This window comes from Desmodus rotundus, chromosome X, assembly GCF_022682495.2.
Source record: "Desmodus rotundus isolate HL8 chromosome X, HLdesRot8A.1, whole genome shotgun sequence".
Classification (NCBI taxonomy): domain Eukaryota; kingdom Metazoa; phylum Chordata; class Mammalia; order Chiroptera; family Phyllostomidae; genus Desmodus; species Desmodus rotundus.
The window spans coordinates 100,451,883-100,478,705 of record NC_071400.1 but is presented as its reverse complement, the minus strand read 5'-3'; the positions used below and the strand labels follow the sequence as shown (position 1 = coordinate 100,478,705).

Sequence of the window (26,823 nt, the reverse complement as noted above, 5' to 3'; positions counted from 1 at the left end):
TCAATGAGTGGCCTTCTTTGGCGGCGTGGTTGTCTCAGGCACGAGGGTCACACTCGTCTGAGGTGTTTATGCGAGGTGCCTAGTTTGTCTTCCTTTGAAAGGAAGCCAAAGAAGGGCAGTGTTTCTTGCTCCAGAAACGCCGCTTCGCATACCCGAGCTGTTTTGTTCCCGTAGAAAGTGTCCTGAAGGTGGTCTCAAACTGTCTCTTCGCACCAGAAGTGTTGCCGAGGAGCAGGGACGGGCCCCGCCCTGACTCCTGGTCTGTCAGGTTTTCCAGCCACCACCTGTGACTCAGTTTCCTTGCCCGGCAAACACTTGCGGAGGACATAGCACATTACCAATGGGATGGGTACAAGCAGCCTGCCGACCCCTGCGATTTAAACCCCGATTCTCAGGAGGGTGCTTCTGTGCTGGAAAACACCATCGTCACCAGTGCTCGCTTATTCGGAAAATAGCCTTTTATTACCCGATGTACATGGCATTGAGCTTAAACACACAGTAAAGCAGCCGCGGAAAGAGGCGGTCTCCTGCTGCCTGGAGGCACACGTTCGTAGGGGAGCCCTTTCTGGGCTTTCCGGAGAGGCTCTCGGTGTGTTCTGTGGGGTCACGTGTTCGCTCCCTCCTTTCTCTCCACCACACCCCCCACCCCTGGCACCACCCGCCCCTTGAGGTCTTAAGATAAACTTCATAAACTCGGAAACCCGATACCCCCTCCTCCCCCTGGCAGGGTTGCCTGCAAAGGCCAAATAATAACGACAACTGCATTTGAAGAATGGCGCGTAGAAGACTTTTTAATAGCATTTCCATACCTGCCTTAATGGATCCAAGTCTTGTAAAGACCAATAATTTATTATTTTTAATGAGACAGAAAGCATTTCTTTCTCTTTCTATGCTCATCGTCTGATTAGAAAGAAAAAATATATATATATATATATTTATATAAAAAAGGAGTTCCAGGGAGCAAGAGTTCTTTTATATAAAAGGGTAGCTGTGTTGTGGAAAACTTGTACATTAAAAAAAAAAAAAAATTGGATCACTCTGGTTCTAAGCCCTAATTGGTCAAACTGGAGGTTGGCAGTGACAGAGGGGTGACTGAAAGATGGGCAGTGATTCTAGAATGTTCTGTCCTAGAACTAAGCGGGTTAACTAGGTGAGATAATAAGGCACGGTCAGTGTGGATGCTTCCTTTTCAGAGAATGCTTCTCAGAAACGCCGCAGAGAGGGAGCCTAGTGAACACGGTGGTGGGCCGTGTGCAACGCAGGAACCGCGGTTTTCGCCCAGATCCGGTGACACAGCCCGGGGCGTCCGTGAACAGGAAGGGCAGCCCCTGGAGAGCGGAGTTCCTCCTTTCCCCCTTTCCTGTCTGAGCGGCTTCCTTTTGCCAAACAGCCCAGGTCAAAGTCAACATGAACTCAAACTCCAACGGTGCGGGCAGGGAGGGGACGCGCAGGGGGAGCCCTGTGCCCCGGGAGGAATCCTTTCCTTGCTCTTGCTGACCACCCCCGGGCTTTCCTTACAAACGGGGCTTTGTTCCCAGCGGCTGAGCAAAGCCTGGGGGCCACCCTCGGGGGTGGGGCTTTAGTACACGTGGACGTACGTTGTTTTGGTGTCCGTGCCCAGGATGTTCTTGGCAGTGCACTTGTAGAAGCCGGCGTCTCTCTGGGTGGCCTGCTGGATGGTGAGCGAGCCCTGCGGGTGCAGGAACCTGTGGCCCTGCGCACGGGCCTGCGTCCCGGCGGTCAGGCGGGACTTGTCGGGGAGCTCCCACGTGATCTCGGCCTTGGGGATCCCCATGGCCATGCAGTTCATCTTCACGGTGCTGCCGGGCCGGGTGTAGATGACCGGCGTGGGCTCGCTGGTGATCCTGGGAGGGTAGGCGATGACGATGACGGGGAAGCTTGTGACGGACGGGCCGCGCTCGCTCTCCGCCTTGCACGCGTAGGTGCCCCTGTCAAACACGGACGCCTCGCGCACGGTCAGCGTGCCGTTCTCCCACAGGGAGAAGCGCCCCCGGGTTTGGGGTCCCTGCAGAGCCACGCCGTTGGGGAGCGTCCAGGAGAATCGAGCCGGCCTGCCGCCGGGGGACAAGCATTGCAGATGCAGGGTCTCTCCGTTGATGATGCTGACCAGGTTGTGGTACTGCTTGTTCGGCTCGGGCTTCAGCCCCACCTTCAGCGAGACCAGCCTCTCCGTGTGGCCGGCGGCGTTCCGGGCCACGCAGCGGTACGCCCCAGCGTCCCCCGAGGACAGGCCGCTCACGTGGAGCATGCCGTCACTCTTGTGGTAGAAGCGGGCCAGCTGCCGGCCGCTCTGCAGCTCGGTCCCGTTGGGAAGCACCCACGTGAGAGTGGGTGTTGGGGTCCCCGCGGCTGAGCAGTTGAGGCTGATGGTGTGGCCGGCCGTGGCGGTGATCTTCTCGTTGACCGGGTCGTGGAAGAGGGGCTTCTCCATGGGCTCCAAGACGGTGAGCTGGACGATCAGCCGCGCTTCCCCGCCTTCGTTGCGCCCGATGCAGGTGAGCTGCACCGAGTCGCTCTTCCGGAGACTCTTGATGTCCAGCGTGCCGTTCCGGTGGATAGTGACCCGGTTCCCGTAGTAGGGCGCTGGCAGAACCACGCCTTCCGGGAAAGCCCATAAGACTTTCGGGGTGGGGACGCCTTCTGCCTGGCAGTGGATGAGTTTCCGGCTCCCTCCGGCGGCTATCTCCCGCACGGTGGTGATGGCGTTGGGGTTCCCGTTGATCTTGGGCGACTGCACGTCCACGCGGATCCAGACGATTTTCCGGTCCTCGCCAGCGCTGTTCCTGACCACGCAGGTGTAGTTGCCGCTGTCCGCGCGCTGGGCTTTCTGGATGAGGAGGGTCCCATCCTGATAGATCTGGTACTTGTCGGAGGAGGTGGGGATCAGCCTGTTCGTGGGAGAAAGCCACATCACCCTGGGCGTGGGCTCCCCTTTCGCCTCGCAGGCCACGGTGACCACGTCCCCATAGGGGACGTGGACCACCGAGTACGTCTTGTTCCGGATGGCGGCCGGCTCGGTCACCACCTTGACGCGCACCGTCATCTCATCTTTGCCAACCTGGTTTTCGGCGAAGCAGGTGTAGTCCCCTTCTTCGCGCATGCCCACCTCGTTGAAGTAGAGGGTGCCGTTGTTGAAGACCACGTAGCGCTTGGTGCGCCCGCCGCTGTCATCGGACTGCATGAAGGAGCTGACCAGGCTGCCGTCCGGGAGGCTCCAGGAGATCTCGGGGTTGGGAAGGCCCGAGGCCACGCAGTCCACTTTCAGGTCCCCGCCGTAGAAGACCCTGTGGTCGTTCTCCTCCTTGTGCTCGATCTTGGCCGGCTTCATGACCACGTTGACCTTGAGCACCCCGAAGTCATCCCCGACCTTATTCCGGGCAACGCACAGGTAGTCCCCCGCGTCCTTGTCGGTGACGGACTTCACCACCAGCGTCCCGTTGTCGAACACCGTGACTCTGGGGTCAAAGCTGCCGGAGAGAAAGACAAGAGAGAAGACGTCAGAATCCCAGATGCTACACCTGGGCTGGGGGTCCTTGGAATGCAGCAGAACCACATGGGTCTGAGAACTAACTATAAGCTCACACGACTGACCACTCCTGAAGGAAGTCAGCTCATCTTTGCAGCCTGGACGGCACTGCGTCCAAATACAGAAATTATGTATTTACAGCCAACAAGACGTCCCCCTTGAGTCTGACCTTTTGGTGGCCTGGCTGCTGATTAGAGAATGTGAAATGCAGTCAAAGACAGCAGCCCTGTTAGGGTGGCAATGTGTCTGTCGAGCATTTGCCTAGCGGCCAGCGCACACTTTATGTTAACGATCCAGTCAGGTAGAATGAATGTGAGTTAATCTCATAAAGAGATGAAGTTCTGCCCTGGCTGGTGTGGCTCAGTGGATTGAGCGCTGGCCTGTGAGCCACAGGTCGCCGGTTCGATTCCCAGTCAGGGCACATGCCTGGGATGTGGGCCAGGTCCCCAGTGGGGGGCGTGGGAGAGGCAACCACACATTGCTGTTTTTCTCCTTCTCTTTCTCCCTCCCTCCCCCTCTCTCTAAACATAAATAAATAAAATCTTTTTAAAAAGAGAGAGATGAAGTTCTTGGTGGAAAAAGCGCTGTAGAGCCTGTTTTTAGTCTCAAGGATTTTTAAAATTGATATTGGATCCCGCTAGGTCATCATGCAATGGCGAATGTTGAACTCAGTGCTGGCCGGGTAGCTGCGTTGGTTAGAGCCTCCTCCCAATACACCAAGGTTGTGGGGTCGATCCCCAGTCACAGCACATATAGGCCTCAACCAGTGAAGGCACCAGTAAGTGGAACAGCAAAACGACTTTTCTGTCTGTCTCCCTTCCTCTCTCTCCCTCAAGATCCGTTTAAAAAATGTTTACGTTGAACCCAAGCTCACACACCTGTGAGCAAATATGTAGAAAAGGCTTTTGTTTCAACGGGACAACACGGAACATGTTCAAAAGATCTTCCCTGGGCCCGAGACATGTTTATGAATATTGTTGGTTCCTCGAGCAAGTGAGAGCTAATGTTGTCAAATAACAGCAGGAGCAGATCTGGGAGGCTCTTACTTTATAACCGTCCCGGTTGAAAATCTCAGTCACAGGCACATCGTAACAGCAGCGGGAGTACTAGGGGTGGGGGGAAGGCTTCCATTTAATCCCTAAATACTTTCTCAGGAAAGCACAAATCTACCCCTCAAACTGCCTTGCAGATACCTGGAAAGAGAGAAGCCTGCCTGGGACTGCAGTCAGCCCCACCTCCAGGTTATTGTCGTCTATGAAAGCGACCGCTAACAATCATTAAAGGACGCATTTGGTTGCCTTTCGATGAGAGCCACGTCAACCTCACTTGCTGGGATGAGGAGGAGATGAGGATCATTTAACAGGTCTTGGCGTTTGAACCCCCAAATCTGTAGAGTAGCACATGCCTGTGAACATTTGCGAGCTTCTGGAACAGCGGCTCCTCCCCCCGACTCTTATCGGCATGAGCTGAGACACTAAGCAGCAGGCCCGCACATCACTGAGTTTTCCAGCTTCCTTATCTTTCAATCGTTCCAGTGTGGACGCAGGGCTGGGAGGGCAGGCATTTATAAGAGGCACAGGGGCTGTTTAATTACACTTAACGAGGACGATCCGTGGGCAGAATTTAGTACTGATGGAGCGACACACTGGATGGTTTGTGGTTTATGGCGAGATGCCACTAGAACTGTTTGAAGTTGTGCGGGACGATATTCTTTGACACTTAATACTGCCTCAGCGGGGCCAAAGGCAACCCGAAACACGGCTCTCCGTGGGAGTGCAGACCCTCGCTGGAAGACGTTCCAGGCAAAATTGGCTACGTCGCGTTCTGAATTGACTGAGCCAGGTGCACAAAGCACCACCCAGCCTTCCAACGTTCACGGAGGGAAGGAGAAAGCACCTTCGCCCCTTCTGGGCATCGGAAAGAGCTGGGGAGACCCTGCTGTGCTGAGCCCATGCTCGCTGGCCTCTCCCCGGCCCTGGGGAGGAAGGCCTGCTGACGTGCGCTGGGGATGCCGAAGACGCACCGGAAGCCACAGACGCGCCCTGCATTCACTGGGCACTGTAGTTTCTTCCCTCTGGACCTCGAAATGCTCTCACAGAGGCATGCACGCTCGCATCAGGGCTAAAGGAACCTGTGCGGCGGGCTGTCCTGTGCACTGCGGGGCGTTGTCAGCATCTCCGGTTTCCACCCCGGGAGGTAGGAGCAACTCCCACCCCCAGGGGTGCCAAGAATGACTGCATCGATGGGCGCCCCCTGGGGGTACAACCAAGTAGTTGCAAACCACGGCCATAGATAAATACATGATAGATAGATTGATAGGTAGCTAGACAGATGGATGATAGATAATGGGCAGATGGACACATGATAGATGATAAAGTCACATGACAGACTAGAGACATACAGGTGACATAGACGGGGGACCAGGTAGATGGATGAGAGGCACAGGGAGTCTTATGCCAACAGAGAGACCATGAACTTCAGCACCGAGACTCCCAGACAGGGGGCGCTCTGGGAGCTTGAAGGTGCTCGGCAGCCTCCCTGGTCTCCACCCCCCAGGTGCCAGGAGCCACCTCCCTTCCCTGAGGCGCATCAGCCAAAAACCCCCACAGGCCCTGCCAAATGTCCCCAGGGGGACAAAATCGTCCCCTCTGCTCTAGGTCCACACGTCTGGGAATTGAAGACAGCGGCATAGAAGCCGGTTTCCTTCCCGCACAAATCTTATTCCTGAATCCCCCACGTGCCACCCTGCTGCTGTGCTAATGCCTTCAGGTGAAGGGACAGAGACGCCCAGGCTGTCGGTCACAGAATCGTCGGAGGATGGAAAGTGCTCAGAGGGGTCACTTTGTAGCTCATATAAATGTCTAAATGCTGTGCTGTGCACCTCAGCCTGATACAATATTGTACGTCAGCTGTAAATTTAGAAATCAAAAATTAAAAAAATAAAGCAACAGGGGCTGCAAAAACGTCGTGCGTTCAATAGTTTGTTTTACATCCTTTCCTTAAAGCCGTTTAAACACATGTGAAGCTTCTATGTATTTTGCACAAATGACATATTAAAGCAGATGGCTTTTATGTAATGTTATCATAGAAGACACAGTTAAAACTAAAATCTTTAAAACAAACTATTCAGCCCTAGAGGGTGTGGCTCAGTGGATTGAGCACAGGCCTGCAAACCACAGGGTTGTTGGTTCAATTCCCAGTCAGGGCACATGCCTGGGTTGCAGGCCAGGTCCCCAGTAGGGGGCGCACGAGAGGCAACCACACACTGATGTTTCTGTCCCTCTCTTTCTCCTTCCCTTCCCCTTTCTCTAAAAATATAAATAAGTAAAAAAAGAAGAAAGTCTTTGGTTCATTTGGGGGTGTGGGTGGCAAAACAGGGGTGCTGGGCTCTGAGGACCAGATTTCGTGGTGTGAAAACACTCGCTCCCAGGCCAGCGCACACTCAGAGCAAGACCTGCACAGTCTCCATCCTGGACACGGACACTCCCTGGAGCGGGAAGGGGAGGCGCGCGCAGGAGCCCAGTGGCCGAGCGCGAGTGAGGTGCGCGCGTACCTGAACAGCGCGTCGATCATCCGCTTGGACGGCAGCCTCCAGAGGATGCGGGGCCAGGGGTCCCCCGAGGCGCTGCAGTCCAGCCGCAGGGTCCCGCCGTAGTGCACGTTGGTCCTCTGCGGGGAGGTGCCCGTGATGCGCGCGTTGGCCGCCGCGCGCCGAACCGTCAGCTGCACGGTCCTGCGCGCCGTGCCCACCAGGTTGGCCGCCACACACTCGTAGCGCCCGCTGTCCTTGGGCGCCAGGTTGCGGATGTACAGCGTCCCGTTGGGGAAGACGAACAGGTTCCCGTGGAGGAACTGCGAAGGGCGGATCTGGGTGCCGTCCCAGAGCACCCAGCGCACGCTGGGCAGGGGCGCTGCCTTGGCGGTGCAGTGGACGTGGATGCTGAGCCCCGGGGGCAGGGAGATGTTCTCCAGCTTCTCCTGGTGGATGACCGGGGGCAGCGCCGCCACGTGCAGGCGGATGGCCAGGCTGTCGGCGCCCGCCGCGTTGCTGGCCACGCACTTGTACACGCCCCTGTCTGCGAAGGATGCCTCCTTGATGGACAGGGTGCGGTTCTCGTGCAGGGTGACCCTGCCTTCCACCGGCGACACGTTCTGCCACACCCTCCTGTCGGGGAAGATCCAGGAGATTTGGGGAGCCGGGGTCCCCTTGGCCAGACACTCCATGGCGATGGTGTCCCCCAGGTAGACGGTGACGTCCTGGTAGTGGGAGGCCAGGATCTGGGGCTGCTGTGTGGTGACGGCCAGCAGCACCGCCGTCCGGTCGGCCCCGTGCAGGTTTTTGGCCGTGCACAGGTACTGGCCCCGGTCCTGCGGCTGCGCCTTGCGGATGACGAAGGTGCCGTTCTTCAGCACCTCGAAGCGCTGGACTCTGGTGTTGGGGGTCATGACGGCTCCTGGGGGGTCAAACACAGGGACAATCAGCTTCCCCAGATACACGCCTTTGCAATCAAGAGCAAACAAGCGCCATGAACCAGAGACGAGGAACGCAAAGACCTGCCTCACCTGAGGTTCCCAGGTGGGCTGTGGGAACGCCCAGACTTGCCACCACCTCTACTCAGCCAGCGTCAGCCGGCCCTTCTGGCTCCGTCTGGGGGCGCTGAGCATGAGGGGATGGTTTCAGGTGGCCTGTCCCGACAGTGGACGGGGCCTGTGCTCCTCGTTGTCCCCCCTCTCTCCAGTCCCCGTGGTTTATAAACTAGGGACACTCCCGGGTGCCTCACTCCCACCAGCATCATTGAGCCAGCTAAGCCGAGCCCGCTCAGTCTGCTTTCTGCGTTCCTTCCTGGGGAAACCGCAGTATGGTCTGTTGTGTGTGTTCTCCCGTCTGTCTCTCTGCTCCCTGACCCGGCCTGCTGCCGCCGCACGTCACCCTGCGTGTGCGGGGCTGTCCCCTTCTCGGGAACAACGAGGAACCGGCTATGTTCTCAGTAGCAGCTGTGGCTCGTCTGTTGGCCTCACCACACCTGAGCAATTATCCATCCCATGTTCAAAACCTGGAAAACCATCATTTTTAAGCCATCTTTGCTGTGTTCCTGGATCTTGGCTTATACTACGGGCTATTTGTTTTGTTTTGTTTTGTTTTTCATGGTGACTTTCTTCTCAGCCTGTTGCTTTATTAATTCTAAGACGACAGTCCTACTTTTCGAGAGGGACTTGGAATCCTGGAAGTGCTCCCCAGTCCCGTCCCTGAGTTTGGGTCGTGTCCTTTGCCAAGGTAACACTTCCCCTGAGGTGCCTGCAGTGTCCCCCAGGATGGCTCCCCCAGGGGACTCACACAAATGCTGTGACACTCCTACCGCAGCTGCCAACCCCACTGCGGCTCGCTGCAGAGCCGGGCCGCTGGGCAGACACGTTGGCCCAGACCTCCGCAGGCCAGGTGTGGCTTGGCCGTCCAGGTGATGCAGCGGAGACGTCAACCTGCTTCGTGCCTGAGTCGTTGTCAATGACAGGTGGCCATGGGCATAGAAAGCTACCTGCTGCCCACCTGCCCCCACCACGGGATCCAACCCCCCACTGCTGAATTTCATGATTCGAAACTACAAGAACACTTGGCTATTGCATGTAGTCTGGGGCAGGAGGGAAGATGCTGGCCAGGCTGGGCTAGTATAAGCTGGTGTCCACAAAGGAGCTCATTTGGTTGCTCCGGCAGTAAAAGCTCAATGAAATAGAGGAGCTGTGACTATACATGTGAACACCCAGTGAGTTCGAACGGATTCGCTCAGGCACACAATGACGAAGGTCTCCTTACAAATTGGGGCTCGCTCACCAAGACGCAGCCGGCCAGCAGAAGGGGGTTCCTGGAAATGGGGAGAATGCGTGTGAATGTCTGCGAACCCAGGGATGCTCAGAAACGCAACGGGGTGCATCCCGATGGACCAACGCAAGCTGCCTGGGAAGAAGGTGTCTCCCCTCGTAGGCTCAGTCCTTGCAGAATGACAACCCCGTGGTGTTGCCGTGAGCCACCTCCAGCAAACTGGCTTAGGGATCACGCGGAAACACGCAAAGCAAATGCGGGGAAGATTGAACAGGTTGGTCTCCCTCACACTCTGAGCTCCTGACGTGTGGCGTGCCTGCCACACACGGCAGACAAGGAGGCACACGCAGGGCGCTCCTGGGGGCTCTTAGCATAAATCGCCGGGGTACAATCCAAAAGACGAGGGAAAAACCACAGCTCTGATGAGAATGCAGACCTGAGGGTCACAGCCACGTCCAGACAGAAGGAAAGAAAACGGGGAAAAGGCGCAGCTTCCACGGAAGCTGTAGCTTCTCCGACATCACTTTCTTGCATCAGCTAGCAATCATCTCTACGTTTAGAGAAAGCAGGTGTCATTTCTGTGGAGAAAAGCTCTTTGTGCAAAGCGGGATTCTGCCGACTTGCATGCCTCCGGAAGTCTTACGCTGAAGCCCTAACCCCCGGAACCTCAGAATGGGGCTGTGTTTGGGGATGCATTTCGAGAGAGCTGGCGAAGGAAAAGTGCGGTGAGTTGGGGGCCCTGATCCTGTAGGACTGAGGTCCTCATAAGAAGAGGAGATGGGGATGCAGACACACCCAGAGGGATGCCCGTGTGAGGACACAGCGGGGAGACGGCCGTCCCCACGCCCAGGAGACAGGCCTCAGGGGGAGGCAGCCCTGCCCAGCCCTGGGTCTCAGCCTCCGGCCTGCAGGACGGGGAGGAAGAAACATCCGCAGTGAAAGCTGCCTCGTGTATAGTGTCTGTTACGGCAGCTGTAGCCAACAAATGCAACTGTGTATCTAGAGTCAAGTCAAAGCAACGTCTCGTGACCTCAGAACAGTGTGCATTTACCTTTACAAGCCACCGAAAGGCCCAGGGGACTCTACCTGCCCCCCTGCCAAACCTACACTGCACCTTACAGGGCAGGTAGAAGACTTCGGTTGGGGGGAAAGCTAAGAGGTTCCTTTGTGAACGATCCCTAAACGTACATGATTTCCCCTCCAAAGAACCTGTCACATGTGTCCTAGTTCCTTACTTCCTGTCTCCACAAAGCAACATGCTTGAAGCTGGGGTCTGTGATGCCCCCTCTTTCCCTATCAGTCGGTCTCCCCCCACACCCCCCACCGCCTCTGCTTGTGCCTGAGGCCACAGAGAGAAGTACCCCGTCCGACGGCAAGTCCCAGTTCAGATGCAGGCGCGTAAACGTCCTACCTGTAGACACCTTGGTCCAGGTGACAAAAGGCTTGGGTTTCCCTGTTGCCTCACACGGTAGCACGACATCGGTCTCTGCCGTGACAGACACAGTCTCAGGGGCTTTGGTGACAATCTGGGGCTTTTCCCCAAGTGTCCAGAATTTGGAGGCAGGCGGTCCTGCGGCAGAGAAGAACTTTGAGCTGCTCTGATGGAAGCTTCTGGAAGGAGGGCCCGCGGATGTCACGAAGGGCATGGAGCTCCGGGTGGGGTGGACCACGGGCAGGTTCTGCATATTTGTGGAGGGTGGGGACACCGTGCGGGGGCGGGGGAACAGCGGAGGGGCCGGGGGACCCAAGTCCATGTGGCTGACGCTGTGGGAAAGGACCCCGTTGGAGGGACTCGGGTTGACTTTTCTCTCTGCCATCCCTGCGGGAGGTGAGGTTGCCGTTGGGGGCCTGACAGTAACTCCCAGCTGTGGGAAAGAGAAAGTCCTATTGAAGAAGAAAGGGAACCTCCCACCGGGGTAATGAGGCACCCTTGCATTCGGAAGCTTGCCCACAGGGTCTCTTAGATCGGGCAGCTTGTTACTTCCAAATACTCTGGAGTTGCCGCTGAGTCGCTCAGCTCCTCGGTCAGGCAGGTTGTGAGGCTTGGAACTGTGCCACGGGCCGCCAGGAGTGGCGGGACTCGATAATTTGGGGGGCATAGAGTGCTTATTCGCTGGCAAAACCCTCAAAGGATATGCCGTTATTCCCGGTTTATTGGTGAGATAACGAGGGGGCTGCAAAGTGACCACGTGTCGGAAGGGACTCTGTGTGGTCATATGAGGTGGCCTCATGGTCTCTCTTGGGGGGACTGGGGTCGGTTGGCGGAAAACGTGGGCTCTCCCATCCTGGTGGTGAGGATCCGGGCCACGTGGAAGGATGTTTTTGGACCTCTCGTCCGATGCTCCCTTTCCTAACCCCTGCTTTGGAGTTAACTTAACGCCTTCCTCCCTGGGAGTGGGGGTGGGTAATTCATTTGTTGTCCATGTAGGCTCTGTCCCCTCCGTTTTCCCTGGGGTTGCTTTGGACTGTGGGATCCCCACATAATTGAAGGAGACATTTTCCTTGGAATCCGTTGACATTGGAGATGCTGTTGGCGTGAGAGGTGCAGGTTCCGTGCTGGTTTGTACTACAGCCGCGAGAGTTGTGGGTGGCGGTGGGGACGCTGGTTCTTCCACTGGGGCAGGAGGGCGGAGGGGATTTTCGGGTCCAGTCCCAGCAGGAGGAAGAGCTGCGGTGGTTTCATAAAATTCCTGACCACTCAGGGTGGCTTGTGCCTGACGTGAAGATGAGTGTGCCTCGGTGCTCGCGAGAGAGGTTGAAGGAACGGCTTCCTCCTGTTGAAATACTGTCGAGACTGCCGCAGAAGAGGACACTGCAGAGGGAAGCTCCGTGCCCTCTGACTCTTCCAAAAAGGGGGACGAGTCCATCAGGTTTTCCGAAGATGTGGTGGAAGGTGTGTCTGTGTGTGGCGTCCCAGGCTGCGCTGGGCTGGGCGGATCCCAGCCTCCAGGTCCCGCAAAGCCAGACAGATGGGGTTCTTCCTTAAGTGCCCCCGTGGTGAAGACCTCGGAGCCTGAAGGGGATACGGCATTCATGCCTGACTCCCCAGGGACTAAGCCGTCCCTTTTACCGTCATCGACGTTTGTGACGCTATAATTCTCCTTCTCTTTGTCATCGGATGCAGGCTGACGTGTGGCTGGAACGGTGTCTTGGAATGCGTGACGAGGGGCAGGCGTTTTGAGGGTGGTTTTCCCATAATCTGCCACTCTAGTTGTCTCCCGGGGCCCCCCGGCTCTCAGAGAGACGGTTGCAGACACAGGCGATGTTTCTGCACCGGGGGTCGTGATGCTGGCACGCTCATTTTCTGAGGAAGGACTGGGCTTGGACGCGAACACGGTGGAGCTCACTGTGGATGTGCTATACCGATGCTTGTTGGGCCTCTTCCCGTGCTTCCTTCGCGGGCTTCCCTTGGTTACCTGCTCTGCCCGTGTCCCCACTTCCACATGTTTGGGGGTCCCAACCGTGGTCTGCACCCAAGATGTGGGAACCAGCAGAGCGTCCACGTGTTTGGGGGTCTTCACATCAGGCGCTTGGGTTGGTGGAGTAGAGAAAGTCTCCGTTGCGGCGGAAGTCGTGGGTGGGGTCTGTTTGTGCCGATGTCGGAGTTTGTGAGGCCGTAACCTCCTCCTCCCGTTGGGTCTTTTCCGAGGAGAGTGGGTGGTGGGTGCTGGTGGCATAGTGGCCTTCTGGGTTGACATGGTCGTAGCGACGGTGGTGGTGTCCTTGTCAAACAGAGAACCGAGCGTGGCTTCCCTGGGGCCCTCAAAGGCAGCCACGCCGTGCTTGCCGCCCGGTGTGGAGTCAAGCAGAGAGCTGGACTGCTTGCGCTGACTCCTCCCGTCGGGCCCCCTGGAGCGTGGGGGGTGTCTCTCCACCATATCCCCCTCCTGGAGCATCAGAGAATTCTTCGCGGCGCCCTTTTTCCTCAGGGGCTTGCCTTGGGTGCTTACCCCAGCTTTCGCAAGCAGGGGGCTGCCCGTTTCTTGTTGCCGATGACCTCGCGCTGGGACATCCGGCTCCCCTGAAATGAAATCTCCAGCAGGCTCAGGTGTCCGGGACTCAGCCAGTGGGGACGTAGAGGTTGGAGTGAAGTATCTGGAATCCTGCATGTCCACCTTATCTGCATCTGGTTGTGAATTAATCTCCAGTGCTGGGGAAACGGATGTCTCGAGCTCTGATTCAGCCATGGATGTCTCGAGCTCTGACTCAGCCACGGATGTCTCGAGCTCTGACTCAGCCAGCGAGGTGGCATCCAAAGAAGACTGGTCTTCATGGGACGGAGGCGCTGGCATGGGTGCAATGCCGCCTGCAGACCGGTCCTCTGCAGGGGTATTTTCAGCAGCAGGCTCTTCGGAGGTCGCATCCCAGGTCTGTGGAACAGGAGAAGGCTTGGAAGGCACAGAGGAAACCAGTGTAGTGGCTGCAGCCCACGTTGAGGCAACTTCACTCAGAATCAGACCCCCAGGCTTCTCTGAAAACTCCTCGACGGTGAATTCTTCCAGGTCTGGGCTTGTTGCTTTGGGGTCGGCTAGGGACACGCCCGTCTGGCCTCGTTCTAGACTCGAGCTGCTCGAGGAAATGGTACCGGAAACCTGCTCTTCCTCCCCAAATAAAGATGCATCCGCCGAGGATTCTTCGGCACTGGCCGCGGTCTGCCCCGGGGCGATGGAGGGAGGAGAAGCCACAGGCAAGGCGGCGGTGACTTCTAGAAGCAGTGATGGAGGAGTTGCGCTTTTCACGGCCTCGGGCCCTGCGGTTCCCTTAGGGAGGTTCTTCCCACGCACCCTGGCGAGAATATCTGCCCAGTGCTCGGGGTTAATCTGCTTGCCGGCCATGTTGATCCGTCGTCTGGACTCAAACACCCTGCGACCTTCTGCGATGTTGCTCTCCGGTTCTTTTTCCGAGTTCTTCCAGGGTTTCGGCTTTCTCCGCCCCTTCTTGGATTTTCCCGCGTCCTCCTTGGTTTTGAGGAAGGTCTCTTGGTCCTTTGGATGCAGAAGTCTCCTCGGAGGGCTCTCATTGTCGTCGCCCGCGCCGGAGCCTCCTTCATCCTCCACAACGTCTCCTCTGAGCCTCGGAAGAGTCTTCCCACCTGGGCGTCTGCCTCTTTTGGACGACTTGCCAGATCCTTTCTTGGCCACGGTGACCCCCACTGTGAAACGGTCAGCCCCTTGTCGGTTGACAGCCACACATCGGTAGAGCCCGCCGTCACTGACTTGCACCTTGGGGATGGACAGCGTTCCGTTGGGCAACAGGTAGACTTGCGATGTGTTGGCCAGGTGATGCACCATCCTTTTGTTTGGGAGAATCCAGCTTACCTGGGCTTCAGGCACCGCCTGTGTGTTACACGGCAGCAGCAGGGACTCCCCTGGGTTCTTTTCAATTGTCACCGTGGGTCCACCCGAGGGCTGAGCGGCAGGAGGCTCCACGAGAAGCCGATAGACTATGCGGTCCATCTCGTCCCTCACCTGAGCAATGCATTGGTACAAACCGGAGTCTGACCGCTCCGTCGACTTGATCCTCAGCCACCCGCTGGTGAGGATGGAGAACTTGCCGTCCGGGTCCTCCATCGGACCTTTGAGAACAGAGCCATCTGGGAGCACCCAGAAAATGGACGGACTCTCTGAAGCCTTCACGTTGCAGCTCAGCTGACAGGACGTCCCTTCCAAGACAGTCTGAGCTCCTTGCCCAGCTGCGGCGGGCTCGATCATGACCCAGCTCCTGGCCCGAGCCTGCCCCGCGTCTTTGCCGGACAGGGTTAAAGAGAAGTGCGCGTAGTAGGACAGCAGCACCTTCTTGGCTGTACTCTGACGTCGGTTGAGTTGCAGCTGTATGGAAGGCTGTGTGACCCACTCAGGTTCTGCAAGAATGTGGGCCCTGACGCCCGTATAGTATAGGGCATCCTCGTTGGCATCCTGCCGGTAGTGCACGGTGTCCCCGGGGCCCTCGGTGACCGTGACTTCTTGGTGCAATGTCACGGGCACCTCACTGTAGTAGGCGATCAGTTTCCACAGCTTCTCGTACTTGTCCCGAGTCATCGGGCACTCAAAGTCCAGGGCGACGGTTGCGTTGATATCTATCTCCTGAGAGTCCGTTTGGTTCAGCTGCAGCTTGTACGCGTCCGTCGGCTTCCTGATGTCGCAGGCCAAGCTCACGGTGTTCCCGTGCTCGTCGGTCATGTTCAAGGAGATGTTCCACGGCGGGAACTGCAGGCTCTCCAGGGACAGCTGGCTGTCATCCTCGGTGTCCTGCTCTTGCTCGTCCTCGCTGCTGCCGCTGCTGCTGCTGCTGGCGTTGTGTCTCAGTGGGGACTCGATGGAAGGCTTTACACAGGCCATGTCCCTCAGCTTCTGAAGCTCTTGTTTGTGCAGCTTCTTGGGGCTGAAACACGTGGCACAGAGCTGGCCGCCTTCGTAGGCTTTGTCTTTCTTGCACTTCAGAATCCCTGTGACAGAGAAGCAACCAGACATGTGACACGTTAGTGAAGCCGACGACAGCCGTGGGATAAAGGAGCTTCATTGGCACAAGGCTGTCACCTGCATGCCTTTCCATACTGATGTAGCACCTCAGTCCCCTTGCCTCGGGGTCTTCTCTTCTCATCCTAACTTGGGTGAGTAGGGTGTGCTAACTGCACAGGGTTTGAGGACTATGGGCGATGAATAATGAGTACTGTTTTTAGTGTATTTTTTAATTTTAATGTTTCTTCTTATCCTTACCCAGAGACATTTATTTGTGTCTTTTAGAGAGAAAAGGAGAAAGAGAGACAGACGGAGACAGAGAGGGAGAGAGAGAGAGAAGGAGAGAGAGAGAGAGAGACATCAATGAGAGAGAAATATCGATGGGTTGCCTCCTATACGTACGTTAATGGGGATCGAACCCGCAACCTTCTGGTACATGAAATGATGCTGCAACTAACCAAGCCACCTGGCCAGGTATGAGATGACGTAAACCTTCTCGGTGGTCCTGCGGTATTTACTTCTCCCTCCCTGACCCCAGTTTTCTATGTGACTTTCAGAGTGAGCACCTCAAAATGCAAATACGATTATTTCCGAAACCTTTCCCAGCACACACCACCGTCCATCCACACAGGGGCACACATGAACACACGCAGACACAGACACGCGTCCCTGCACAGGCACATGTGAAGGCATGTCGAGGTGGCCCTGTGCCTCCTTCCACGGGCCAGTATTGATGAACCAAGTGGAGTTCCAGTCCCCTGCTTTGCACCCCACACTGGGGGACTAGCTCCCACCAAGGACGTAGGCATGGAGGTACCATGTGTATTTTGTCATTAAAAGGGCTAAGAAGCAGAGGTGCCTCTGTCTTTCCCCTCTGATTGTCTGATGAAGGAGCATTAGCTCCAAGTGCAAGGTGGGCCCACACATAGGAGCACCCGGCTCCTCCCGCAAGGCACGGAAGAAGGCCACCTGCCACCGGAAGCAGCCACAAGAAGTGGCAACATCAGCTGGCTGTGCTGGAAGTCCCTGGATGGGCCCGGGCTGAGAGGCGAGGTGGGAACTGCAGACGGTGAGGCCTCTCCCAGACGCGAGCTTTTGTCAAACATGTGACTGCGGGGGAAGAAGCTGGCCCCTTGCAGGTCTCCCAGACACGTAGCTTGGCAGAAGGTTGAGCAAGCGAAATGGTGTTGCGTTGGATGCCAGTTTGGAGTGACTGGCGTAGGGTAACTAAGGTGCACAGTGAGACCAGCATGCCACAGTAGGGTGAGCGGTAGGTGGACCGACCTCTGTGTAGGAACTACCGGCCAGGAGCATGGGTTTTATCCTAAAAACCATGAGAAAGCAGTAGAGCATTTAAGTGTGAGCTGGTTCTTGGTGCAACAACTTGTTGTAATAATGGTAGAACGGTGGACTGGAGAAGAAGGGAGGACCCAGCCGGGACACTCCACTGTCCTCCCAGACACAGAAACAGACGCTCTGGCTGGTGGCTGTGATGACGGAGACAAGCAAAGAGACTCAGGGCACCGGGAAGCTAATGGCCCCTGAGAATGGAATCCAAGGGCGGGGGGTTGGGGGCGGGGGGTTATGGGGAAGGATGTAAAGAAAGGAAAAGGAAAAAAACCTTCCTTATGTGGAATCAAAATCTACATTCTTAGCACTTGACTTGGGTTCTGAAGCTGTTTGTTCTCTGGATCAGTACAGAACACCTCTCCCCCCCCGCCCATCCATAAGTGAATGAGCCCACAGGCACCCCACCCTGCCCTTCTCCAAGCCCCCGTTGCGTTCTTCCTCACAGGACATGATACACAAACAGCCCACACCCAGCTGCAGTGCAGGTGAGACACCCTCTCCCCTTGCTCACGCTATGAGCTGCATCGTCAACTGTATGCAACTGACTAAATGGTCACGACTGTAGCCGTGGCCTGGTAGCTTGGTGGGTTGGAGCGTCGTCTCATGATGCATAATAAGGTTGTGGGTTCAAGTCCCAGTCGGGGCACACGCCCAGGTTGTGGGTTCAGTCCCCCATCGGGGTGCGTATGGGAGGCAATCGATCAATGTTTCTCTCTCACATCGACATTTCTCTCTGTCTCTGTGCCTCTCCCTTCCTCTCTCTCTAAGATCCATAAACATATCCCTGAGTGACGATTACAAAATAAATAGATAAATAAGTGAGCTATTTTCTAAACCATAATAATGCACTGGAATGATGGAGGAGATGTCTCCTGACACTCATTCTCACGTACGTTTCCTGCCTCCCTCAGCCGCTGCTGTGATTTCACCCCATGCGAGCTACAGCGGCACCCGCAGGCAGGAGGAAGCCGCTTCTGGGGACAGGTGAGCAGAGGCACGGACCGCCTTTCCCCCTCACCTTTGGACTTGGCCTCCCACTGCACAAACCACCGCATGGTGCAGTCGCAGGCCCAGGGGTTCCCCTGCAGGTAGAGGTTCTCCAGCAGCGGCATGCTCTGCAGCATCCCGTCGGGGAGGCTGCGGATCCTGTTCTCCGCCAGGTACAGGTGCCGGATGCTGGAGAGGAGGAAGTAGCCCAGGAAGGAGAAGGTGGAGAAGGTCCCGGGGTGCAGCCGCTGCAGCAGGTTGCCCTCCAGGTGCAGCAGCCGCAGGGACATCAAGCCCTGGAAGGCTTGTGGGTGGAGGAACTCGAGCTCGTTGTGGTCCACGTGCAGCCGCACCAAGCTGCGGAGCCCCTGCAGGGTCCGCGCGGTGATCACACGCAGCTTGTTGTAGCTGAACTTGAATACCTGCCGAGACAGGGGCGAGACAGTGGTGCCAGGTCCCGTGCACCATTGCGAAAGCCACAGCGAGGAAACAGAACACAGAGCACAGGGCAGGGAGGGGACAGCGTGAAGCTTGTGGGTTGTTCAAGTCTGGTACCCACCTGGCTCCATCCGTAGTTATTACGATATAACTGACTGTCCCTGTGCTGCTGGACTTTACATCCTGGGACTCTTCCGTACCTGCTACCCTGTACTTTTTAATCGCCTCACCTTTTTCACCAGCCCCGCAACCCCCATCCCCTCTGGCAAACGTCCGTCTGTTGCATGCTTCTACTTCTATCTTGTTTGTTTATTTTGTTCCGCATGCACATGCAATCCTACGACATTTGTCTTTGTCTGACTTGTTTTACTGAGCGTAATACCCTGCGGGTCCGCCCGCGTTGTCCCCAGTGGTAAGACTTCCTACTTTCTCGTGGCTGACTAACATTCCATCGTGTGCATACACCGCATCTTCTTCCTTCCCTCCTCTCCCAACTCGACTCCTGAGTTGCTTCCAAATCTTGGCTGTTGTAAATAATGCTGCAATGGCCATACCCCCTTCTAAAGCTGAGTCAAAGGAGAAACAGAAAATCTGAACACTAATTACACTAAAGAAATCAAGTCAGCATGCTTCTTTTTAGGTCAAAGGCACTGTGTAATAAATTACTAGGGAGCATTGTAGTGTGTTCCTAGTCGTGGCCGGTCCCACAAGCTTCATTTAGAGAGGTTACAGAACACCCGGCTGTACCTGGAGGGAGCCGAGGTCTCTCAGCACGCCATCGGGAATAGTGGGGATGTTGTTTCCATGAAGCATCAGTAGCTCCAGCTTGGTGAGTCCCGCGAAGGAGGCTTCTGACAAAGCCTGTATACTATTGAACCTAAACGAAACACAAGGGCGATGAGACTCGAGACTCACCCATCCCACACGGACACGATCGCCCCACCTTGCAAGAAACAACTCAGCAAAAACCATGGGTTCTGAGGTCTTACGGACGCTGTTCCCAAAGCCCAAGCATGTTGTGTGTCCTTGTCCCTTTGTTGGGTGCCCAGCACTGCTGTGCCCTCGCCGTCAGTCGGTTCAGGCCGGTCTGCTGGGAATGGTGTCAGAATGTGTGAATGTGGTCAGAGGCTGTCTGGGGAGATACTCAGGATTTAGACTTTTAGAAGAAGGCAGTTCAAACGGCCCCTCGTTGGAAACACCACAACGATGAAAGACACATGGGCCCGAGGAATGGAGAGAAGGAGCAGTACCGGAAGTAGCTGTGCATGTAGTAAGAAAGCACTCTGAGCTAAAGGACCAAAAAGAAAAGAAAAGAAAAAGAAAGAAAGAAAGAAAAGGGAAGTCTTACCCTTTGCGACAGCAAGGATGGACCTGGAGTGCATTACAAGTGAAGTAACCCAGTCAGAGAGAGACACGTACCACATGAGCTCACTCAGATGTGGAAGCTACTAAACACAATAAGCTGACAACCAAAATGGAAGCAGAGGCACAGACAGACGGACAGATGGACAGCTGTCACAGGGGAGGGGAGGAGGATGGACGAACGAAGGGGACAGGAGGAGCTGACCCGTGGACATAGATAGCAGTGTGGTGCAGACACACGGACGGGGGATGGGGGCGGGGGCCAGGGGGAGGGAGCAAAGGGGGAACGATGGGGAACATCCACAGTGGGGTCAACAACAAAACATATTTTTAAAAAACCAGCAAAGTAAAGGACCAAATTATAACACTCAGAGCCAAACACGGACACCCTAATTTCACAAGAACAAGCTGCCACTTCTGGTAGGTTATCTATGTTATTGGTACATACTCTAGTGTGTTTTGGGTTTTGGTTTTGGCTCAAAAAGAGTAAAGATGGTTCCTGGACTGGGAAATCCTCATCGTTACGTTGCAATGACACAAGGAATCCCCAAGGTTAATCCCTGAAGAGCCCATTATGAAATGAACAGGGCCCTGGCCGGGTGGCTCGGCTGGTTGCAACATCACCCTGTGTGCACCGCAGGGTCACGGGTTCGATTCCCGGCCAGGGAAGATGGCTAGCTTGCAGGTTCCATTCTGAGAGCACATAACGCAGGCTACCGATTCACGTTTCCCTCACATCAACGTGTCCCTCTCTGTCTCACATCAATAAACGTGCCCTCGGGTGAGGACTAAACACATTAAAACGAATGGAGGACTATGTACCTCACGCTGTGGGAGGTCAGTTACGCTGTGTGAGTGTTTCTCCTGAAACAGAGCATATCTAGCCCAACTTTATTACGTCCTCTTGTCCCCTCAATACAAGGGAAGGAGTGTGTACAGAAGTCACACGAAGAGCTCGTAGGTGAACGCAGGAAATGCTGCCCGTGCCAAATCTTCTTGTAAGCACCTGCGTGCCCAAACTCACCGCTATCTTAAAGTCGACAGCTGGATCGTTCCTAACTGTAAGAGCCTTAGTAAACACGTTTCAGCTATAAATTCTCTTTTAAATCTGTTTTAGATTATTTTTTAAATTTATACTTTCATTATGTTGGAGGTACAATATAAGGTTGTCTTGTGGGTTAACACAGTGCCTGATTTTTGTTATCCTTCTTTCGGATTGTGCAAGGCCATCTGTGTTGGATGGGGAGCGCAGAAAGGAAATGCAGAACAACATCTAAAATTTTCTCCCGTTTTTGGAGTTTGATGCTTGCGTTCAAACAGTAAGGAAGGCCGCGGTATCAGGTGAGGAGGTGGGGTTGGCAGGGAGCTGGTGCGCAGGGAGCTGGAAGGTCACGAGAAAGAGAGAGTTTCCTTTGTGCTGATTCCCCCGAGAAGCCGTTGGAGAGTTTTAAGGAAGGGAGGGATGTGAGCAGAGTCATGTGTGAAGGCAAGGTAGCTGGCCCTTGTGTGGGGAAGGGGCCAGAGACAGCCAGGAAAGCAGGCAGGAGATGGCCATGACGAGGGACACAGCAGAGAAAGGCGGGTGGAGACCTTCCAGAAGTGCTGGAGGGAAGAAGCAACGAGGAGGGCTAAGCGAGGGACCTGCGAATCAGGAGCACACCGCAGGGACCGCTTCCACCCGGCTGTGAGCACGCACACAGACAGACCAGGCTGAGCCAGACAGGTGTGTGTGGGCGGTGGGCGGCTGAAAATGACATTCGCCATGGTGTTCTGTTGAAGAGGTTCGTAGCACTCCAGGGTGAGGGTGGTACCCAACAGCGGGACAGACACCCAAATGAGCACATTCAGCTGACAACGGCCAACGGACTCACAGAGGAAAGCCCTGGGCATACAGGTCATCTGCAAGACACCAGGAGTAAAGATGGGGACAGAGGCCAGAAGGGGGAAGGTGTGCAGACGGAGGAGGTGCAAGCCAAGGGCTCAGTCTCCCCAAAGTAGATGACCTGTGAGCTCAGGAGCCTGTTCTACTGTACCTCCTTTTTGTACTTGTTTTTAGCAGTCACCAGAGAGCTTCAGATGGGGAGAAGTGTCTCAGACACACAGCAGGTGGGCGTGAATGGTGACCACGTCCATCTACAAACCAGCAGCCATACCAAGTGTCTTTCTCGGCTGCTGACCGGCAGCTCCTGGCTACGGAACTGACTAAGTGAAACGTTTTCTCTCGCCTCGGAAATATGTGCGAACCTGCTGCAGGGATACCAGGTAGTATCACAGAGCAAAATTAAAAATTAAAAATTAAAACTAGGAGAGCGCTCTGCGTATTTCGGAAATTTCAAAAAGACGTTGTCAGAATCAGTTTTAGTCGAGGGGGAAACATGTAAAGCTGTATGAATTAGACTCTCAGTGGGTGTTTTTATTTTGTTTGCTCAAAAAAGGCTTGGAAAGTAAAAATTTTGGCTGGGGGGCTGGGGGAAGCTTTAGGGCTATCCAAACAGGAAAGAGCAAATCTCTTTCTAAATCCTGACTGGGGATTCTAAGAACATCTGTGTGTGGGGAAGGGCTGTGAGATTATAGATGTAACTCGAAAATGGGGTACGTGGGTTCATGTTACAAAGCAAGCCCGATGGAAATAACATATTCCACGTATGTGCAGTGAAGCTATTCCTTAGTTATTTTTTTTTCTTTTCTTTTTAATGTCCCAGAAAAGCATCTCGAGGATTAAAATGCTAAACTGGGTCCCAAAAAAACTGTATGGTTGTATAAGGGAAACTGGTTTAGATATTAATATTCCTGCTTCTGGCAAACTTCTTATTGTTTCCCCCAAGGAGCTATTATCTTTGTGGCTGGGTTTTCAGACAGTCAAATAATCAGATTTCCCAAGATTTTATTGAATAACGACTTAGTGGCTTGTTGCCTTGGGTTAAGGAAGTTTCTGTCTTATTGTATTAACTTCCCATTATTTTATTCTACTTCTGGACTTTGAAGTAAAAAAAAAAGAAAGAAAGAAAGAAAGAAAGGCCCTGGCTGGTGTGGCTCAGTGGATTGAGCGGCAGCCTATGAAATAAAGGGTCGCTGGTTTGATTCCCAGTCAGGGCACATGCCTGAGTTGCGGGCCAGGTCCCCAGTGAGGGGCATGCAAAAGGCAACTACACACTGATATTTCTCTCCCTCTCTCTCTCTCCCTTCCTGTCTAAAAATATTTTTTTTAATCTTTAAAGTAAAAAGAAAGCAAGAAGATTTTTTTAAAAATTCTGTACATCAAGGTGTAAACCCTGTATTCATGGATTCAAGTTTGACTTCTTCATTTCATTAAAATGTCTCCACAGGGGATATTCAGCAAACCGTGACTTAGTTTTCTTGATTTCTAGATGATCAAAAGTAGTAAATCCAAATGGTTCTTTACAGTGAAAATTGTACGCAAAGCACCCGTAACTCATAGCAGCTACCACTTATGGATATAATACACCTTGAAATTGGGGGAATAAAATAAAATTTTAAACTATAAAGATTCTACCTGGAATGCATCATGAAAATATCTCTTCAAATAGGTTAATATTTGAAATAGGCAAAATCTTAAAGAATTCTTTTATTTCCTGGAACACACACTTGCCTCATCTACGTCTGTTATTGTTTTTTTTTATCATTCCTTAATCGTTTCTGAAGGCTACTTACATAATATTCTTATATTTTACGCATGGGTGGTGAGCTTGGTATGGAGAACATGCCAGGAAATGGTTGTCAGGGAAATGGTCTTTACAGGTGAAGTTGTCACGGTGCTTTGCTCGTGAGCTTTATCACCGTGGCGGCAGCTGATGGAGACATTGAGATAATTGCCCAAATGCAATAGTTTTAGTAGTTAAAAAATGCGTCTAGAAAGAGCTCCACGTGAAGGAACATACACGTGCAGAGGCGCACACACATACATGCACCACCAGAGAAACCCGCGGGCCGGAAGGCGAGCGGGCTCAGGCAGAACGTGCTACAAACCCGAGATTGATTCTTTCCACGTGCGGAGAGATGCCGGCGGGCACGGACGCCAAGGAGCGGAACGTGCAGTGCACTTCGCTGGGGACGTAGCAGGCGCAAGGGCGCGGGCAGGCGCGCGCGGCTGGAGGGCGCGCCCAGGCCACAATCAGCACCACGGACAGTGCTCGCCAGGGCGCCCACGGTGGCATCTTGTCGGGGTGCGTGGTCCCGGGAAACCTGCGGGGGGAGGGGCAACCACAAACCCAAATGCGCGGATGGTCAGGGAGCCCTGTCCTCGGCTTCAGCAAATGTTAGAATCCGGCCTCATGGTTCGCGACGCTTCAAATATTTGACTCAAAAAGCTGAAACGTATTTTTTTTTTTTTTGGTCGTTAAGGTTCGTCCTTGATGTAGAACATAAGCTTCATTTCTAACTCTGGTAGTGCAATTTGGAAATGTCACTACAGTGTGGGTGAGGGTATAGGAGAGAGAGAGAGAGAAGGAGAGAGAGAGAGAGGAGGAGAGAGGGTGTTATGTGTCCGCCTTTTGCGTTCACACCGAGTCATTCTACACTGTTACGCATTTAAATAAAACTCACCTACAAGGTCATCATTACGAGGAGGATTTCTTTCCTCCAGCGACATGCGTTACAGTTTTAGTTTTATCTTAAAAGCGCTCGAAGAGGCATCCATCACAGCGAAATCCCTTCTGTCCTTTCTGGGTTGGCTAGCATCCTTAGTTTTTATTTTTCTGGGAAAAGCTACAGGGCTGTCATGAGGCTGCATCCTTTTTTTTTTTTTTTTTCCTTGAAAGAGGAACTTTGGGGAAACCTGTGTAAAATGTGCCGTGACGTAAAGAGGGAAAGAATAGCTGATGACGTGTATTTAGGGCAACATCCACGGCAGGAAAGGATGAGTGAGGTCAAAATAAAAAAGTAACGAAGGAAGAAAGTAGTAAAGTGAGAGAGAGAGAGAGAGAGAGAAGGGAGGGAGGGAGGGAGGGAGGAAGGAAGGAAGGAAGGAAGGAAGGAAGGAAGGAAGGAAGGAAGGAAGGAAAGGGGAGCAGAGGAGAGGAGAGAAGGGAATTCCAACTGCACATTATAAGGCACCGGTTACCTTCTTCACAACGTCAGCGATTCTATTTTCCCGCCCTGGGCATGTTACCTCCCGTTTCTGTCACCTCTCCAACGGAGTTTATATAAAAACAGTAATCCCCATGGAACGTAAAAGGCAGCAGACGGAATCCTCTCCTCTCTGTTCGCCCCTGCTCTGGGCCAGCGCACGCGGCTGACAACAAACTCAACACCCGCTCGTGCACGTTAGAGAACAGCCCACATCCCTAGCGTTTGCGCCCCTTGCCTGGCCTCCGCGCACAGCCTCCTAAGCCCCTGCTCGGCCGGCCTCGCAGCCGCTGCTAAGGAGCCGACGCTGCGGGCAGCTTTGCAGAGAGCAAGCCCAGGCTCCACCTCTGTGCTCTGGAACCAAACGCTCGGCTCTGCAAAGAGGAGTTTCCTGGCTGGCCTGAGCCCAGGGCTCCCCGGCCCCGCCTGCGCGCTGGACTTGGGCCCCGGGCTTGTGCCAAGGGCATGCCGGCTCGCGCCCTGTGTCTGCAGGCGGACCTGGCTTGGGCGTCCCTCTGCCTTCCTCCCGGGTCCTCCCGTGGGACCGAAGGCACGCGCCGCAGGGGACCCTAGTCCCCTGTCCGCGAGGGAAACCGCCCGGAGCCTGGAAGGCCGCCGGGTGCCGGCTACAAAGCCTCGGAAAACTGCTGTGCACACGCCCGGGGCGCAGAGCCTGGAGCGGCCAGGAGTGCAGCCCTGACACCTTGGCCCGCTTCCAGAGCCCAGTTCGACGCGCCCCGCCGGCGGCGCGGAGAAATAGGAGCTTCCGGGAACGTGGCTCGGGTTTCCCCTTGGGTCCCCTGGGAGCTGGACACCAAAAGCCGCCTCCCCCAGCTGATGAGTTCTGCAGCCCCTGCGTGGCTCAGTCCCCGGCGGGCCGCGGGTCTCCGCGTATCCAGGGAAAGAGAGGAGGAGGAGACTTTGAGCGCCTGGAGCCGGAGTTGTTGGGGAGGAGGCCCCGCTTGCTGAGCTTCCCCCACCGACGCAGGGGTGCCATCGGTTTCCCTGGGGGATCCCATGGGTCGTTTCCTGGAAACCAGGGGTGGAGAGGTTAGGGGTCTCCAAGAGGAAGCGGGGAGGAGGAACTGAGAAGGGTCGGATTTCATCAGACCTAGTCAGCCCGCCCTCCTGCCAGACACCATCGGCTTCACCCCTGACTGGCAACTGGCTCCCAGTCCCTTAAAATAGCGCAGGAACAGTGGAATATGCCTCTTGGCCTTCAGGCCTCTCCTCCCTGTCTTTCCCTTGGCTACCCCCGAATTCTCTGCACCCCTTGCAGAAAGTGACAGTGTCCCGCCACCGGGAGCCCAGGTTGCTCTCGGACCTCACCTGTCCTTCGGAGGCCGCGACCCACGAGAGCGGTGCGCCCTGAGTGTGCACGGGGCCGGAGCGCGGGAGTCAACGCCCGGAGTCCGCCGAAGCCGTGCCCTTCCCGGGGCTGGGGGCGAGGTGACACCGATTCCCAACGCGGCACGGCGAGCCGACGCCCTTTTATTCCCTTCGCCGACAGTCTTCTGAGTCCACGCCTCGGCCCACCCCCACCCTGCCCCACCCCAGGGAGCCGGGCGCGGGCGCGAGCCAAGGGACCCTGGCCGCGCCGCCCTGCGCTCAGCCCTCCTCTCGCCTCTTCATCGCTCCTGGTCCCGGGTGGGCACGCCTCTCCCACTCGCGCTGGAAGAAGGGCAGGCGCCCAAGGCGCGGCTTTGGGGAGGGCTATTCCTGCTCGGAGAGAAATTCCTGGGACCCGGGTGGAGGGGGGGGGACGCAGGGAGCGCTGAGAG

The 26,823-nt window shown here is 55.2% G+C and overlaps 1 protein-coding gene across 1 annotated transcript; it reads right to left on the bottom strand.

Moving 5' to 3' along the window:
- Positions 1-923: 923 nt before the first annotated feature.
- On the bottom strand, positions 924-26,560 carry LOC112313229 (matrix-remodeling-associated protein 5). Its single transcript, XM_053917548.2, has 7 exons — positions 26,372-26,560; positions 23,945-24,160; positions 19,343-19,472; positions 18,189-18,579; positions 10,774-15,807; positions 7,101-8,001; positions 924-3,488 (listed from the first exon to the last, which is right to left on the bottom strand). The coding sequence occupies exons 2-7, from the start codon at positions 24,130-24,132 to the stop codon at positions 1,580-1,582; spliced, it is 8,553 nt and encodes a 2,850-aa protein (XP_053773523.1). The 5' UTR covers positions 24,133-24,160; positions 26,372-26,560; the 3' UTR covers positions 924-1,579.
- Positions 26,561-26,823: the final 263 nt, after the last annotated feature.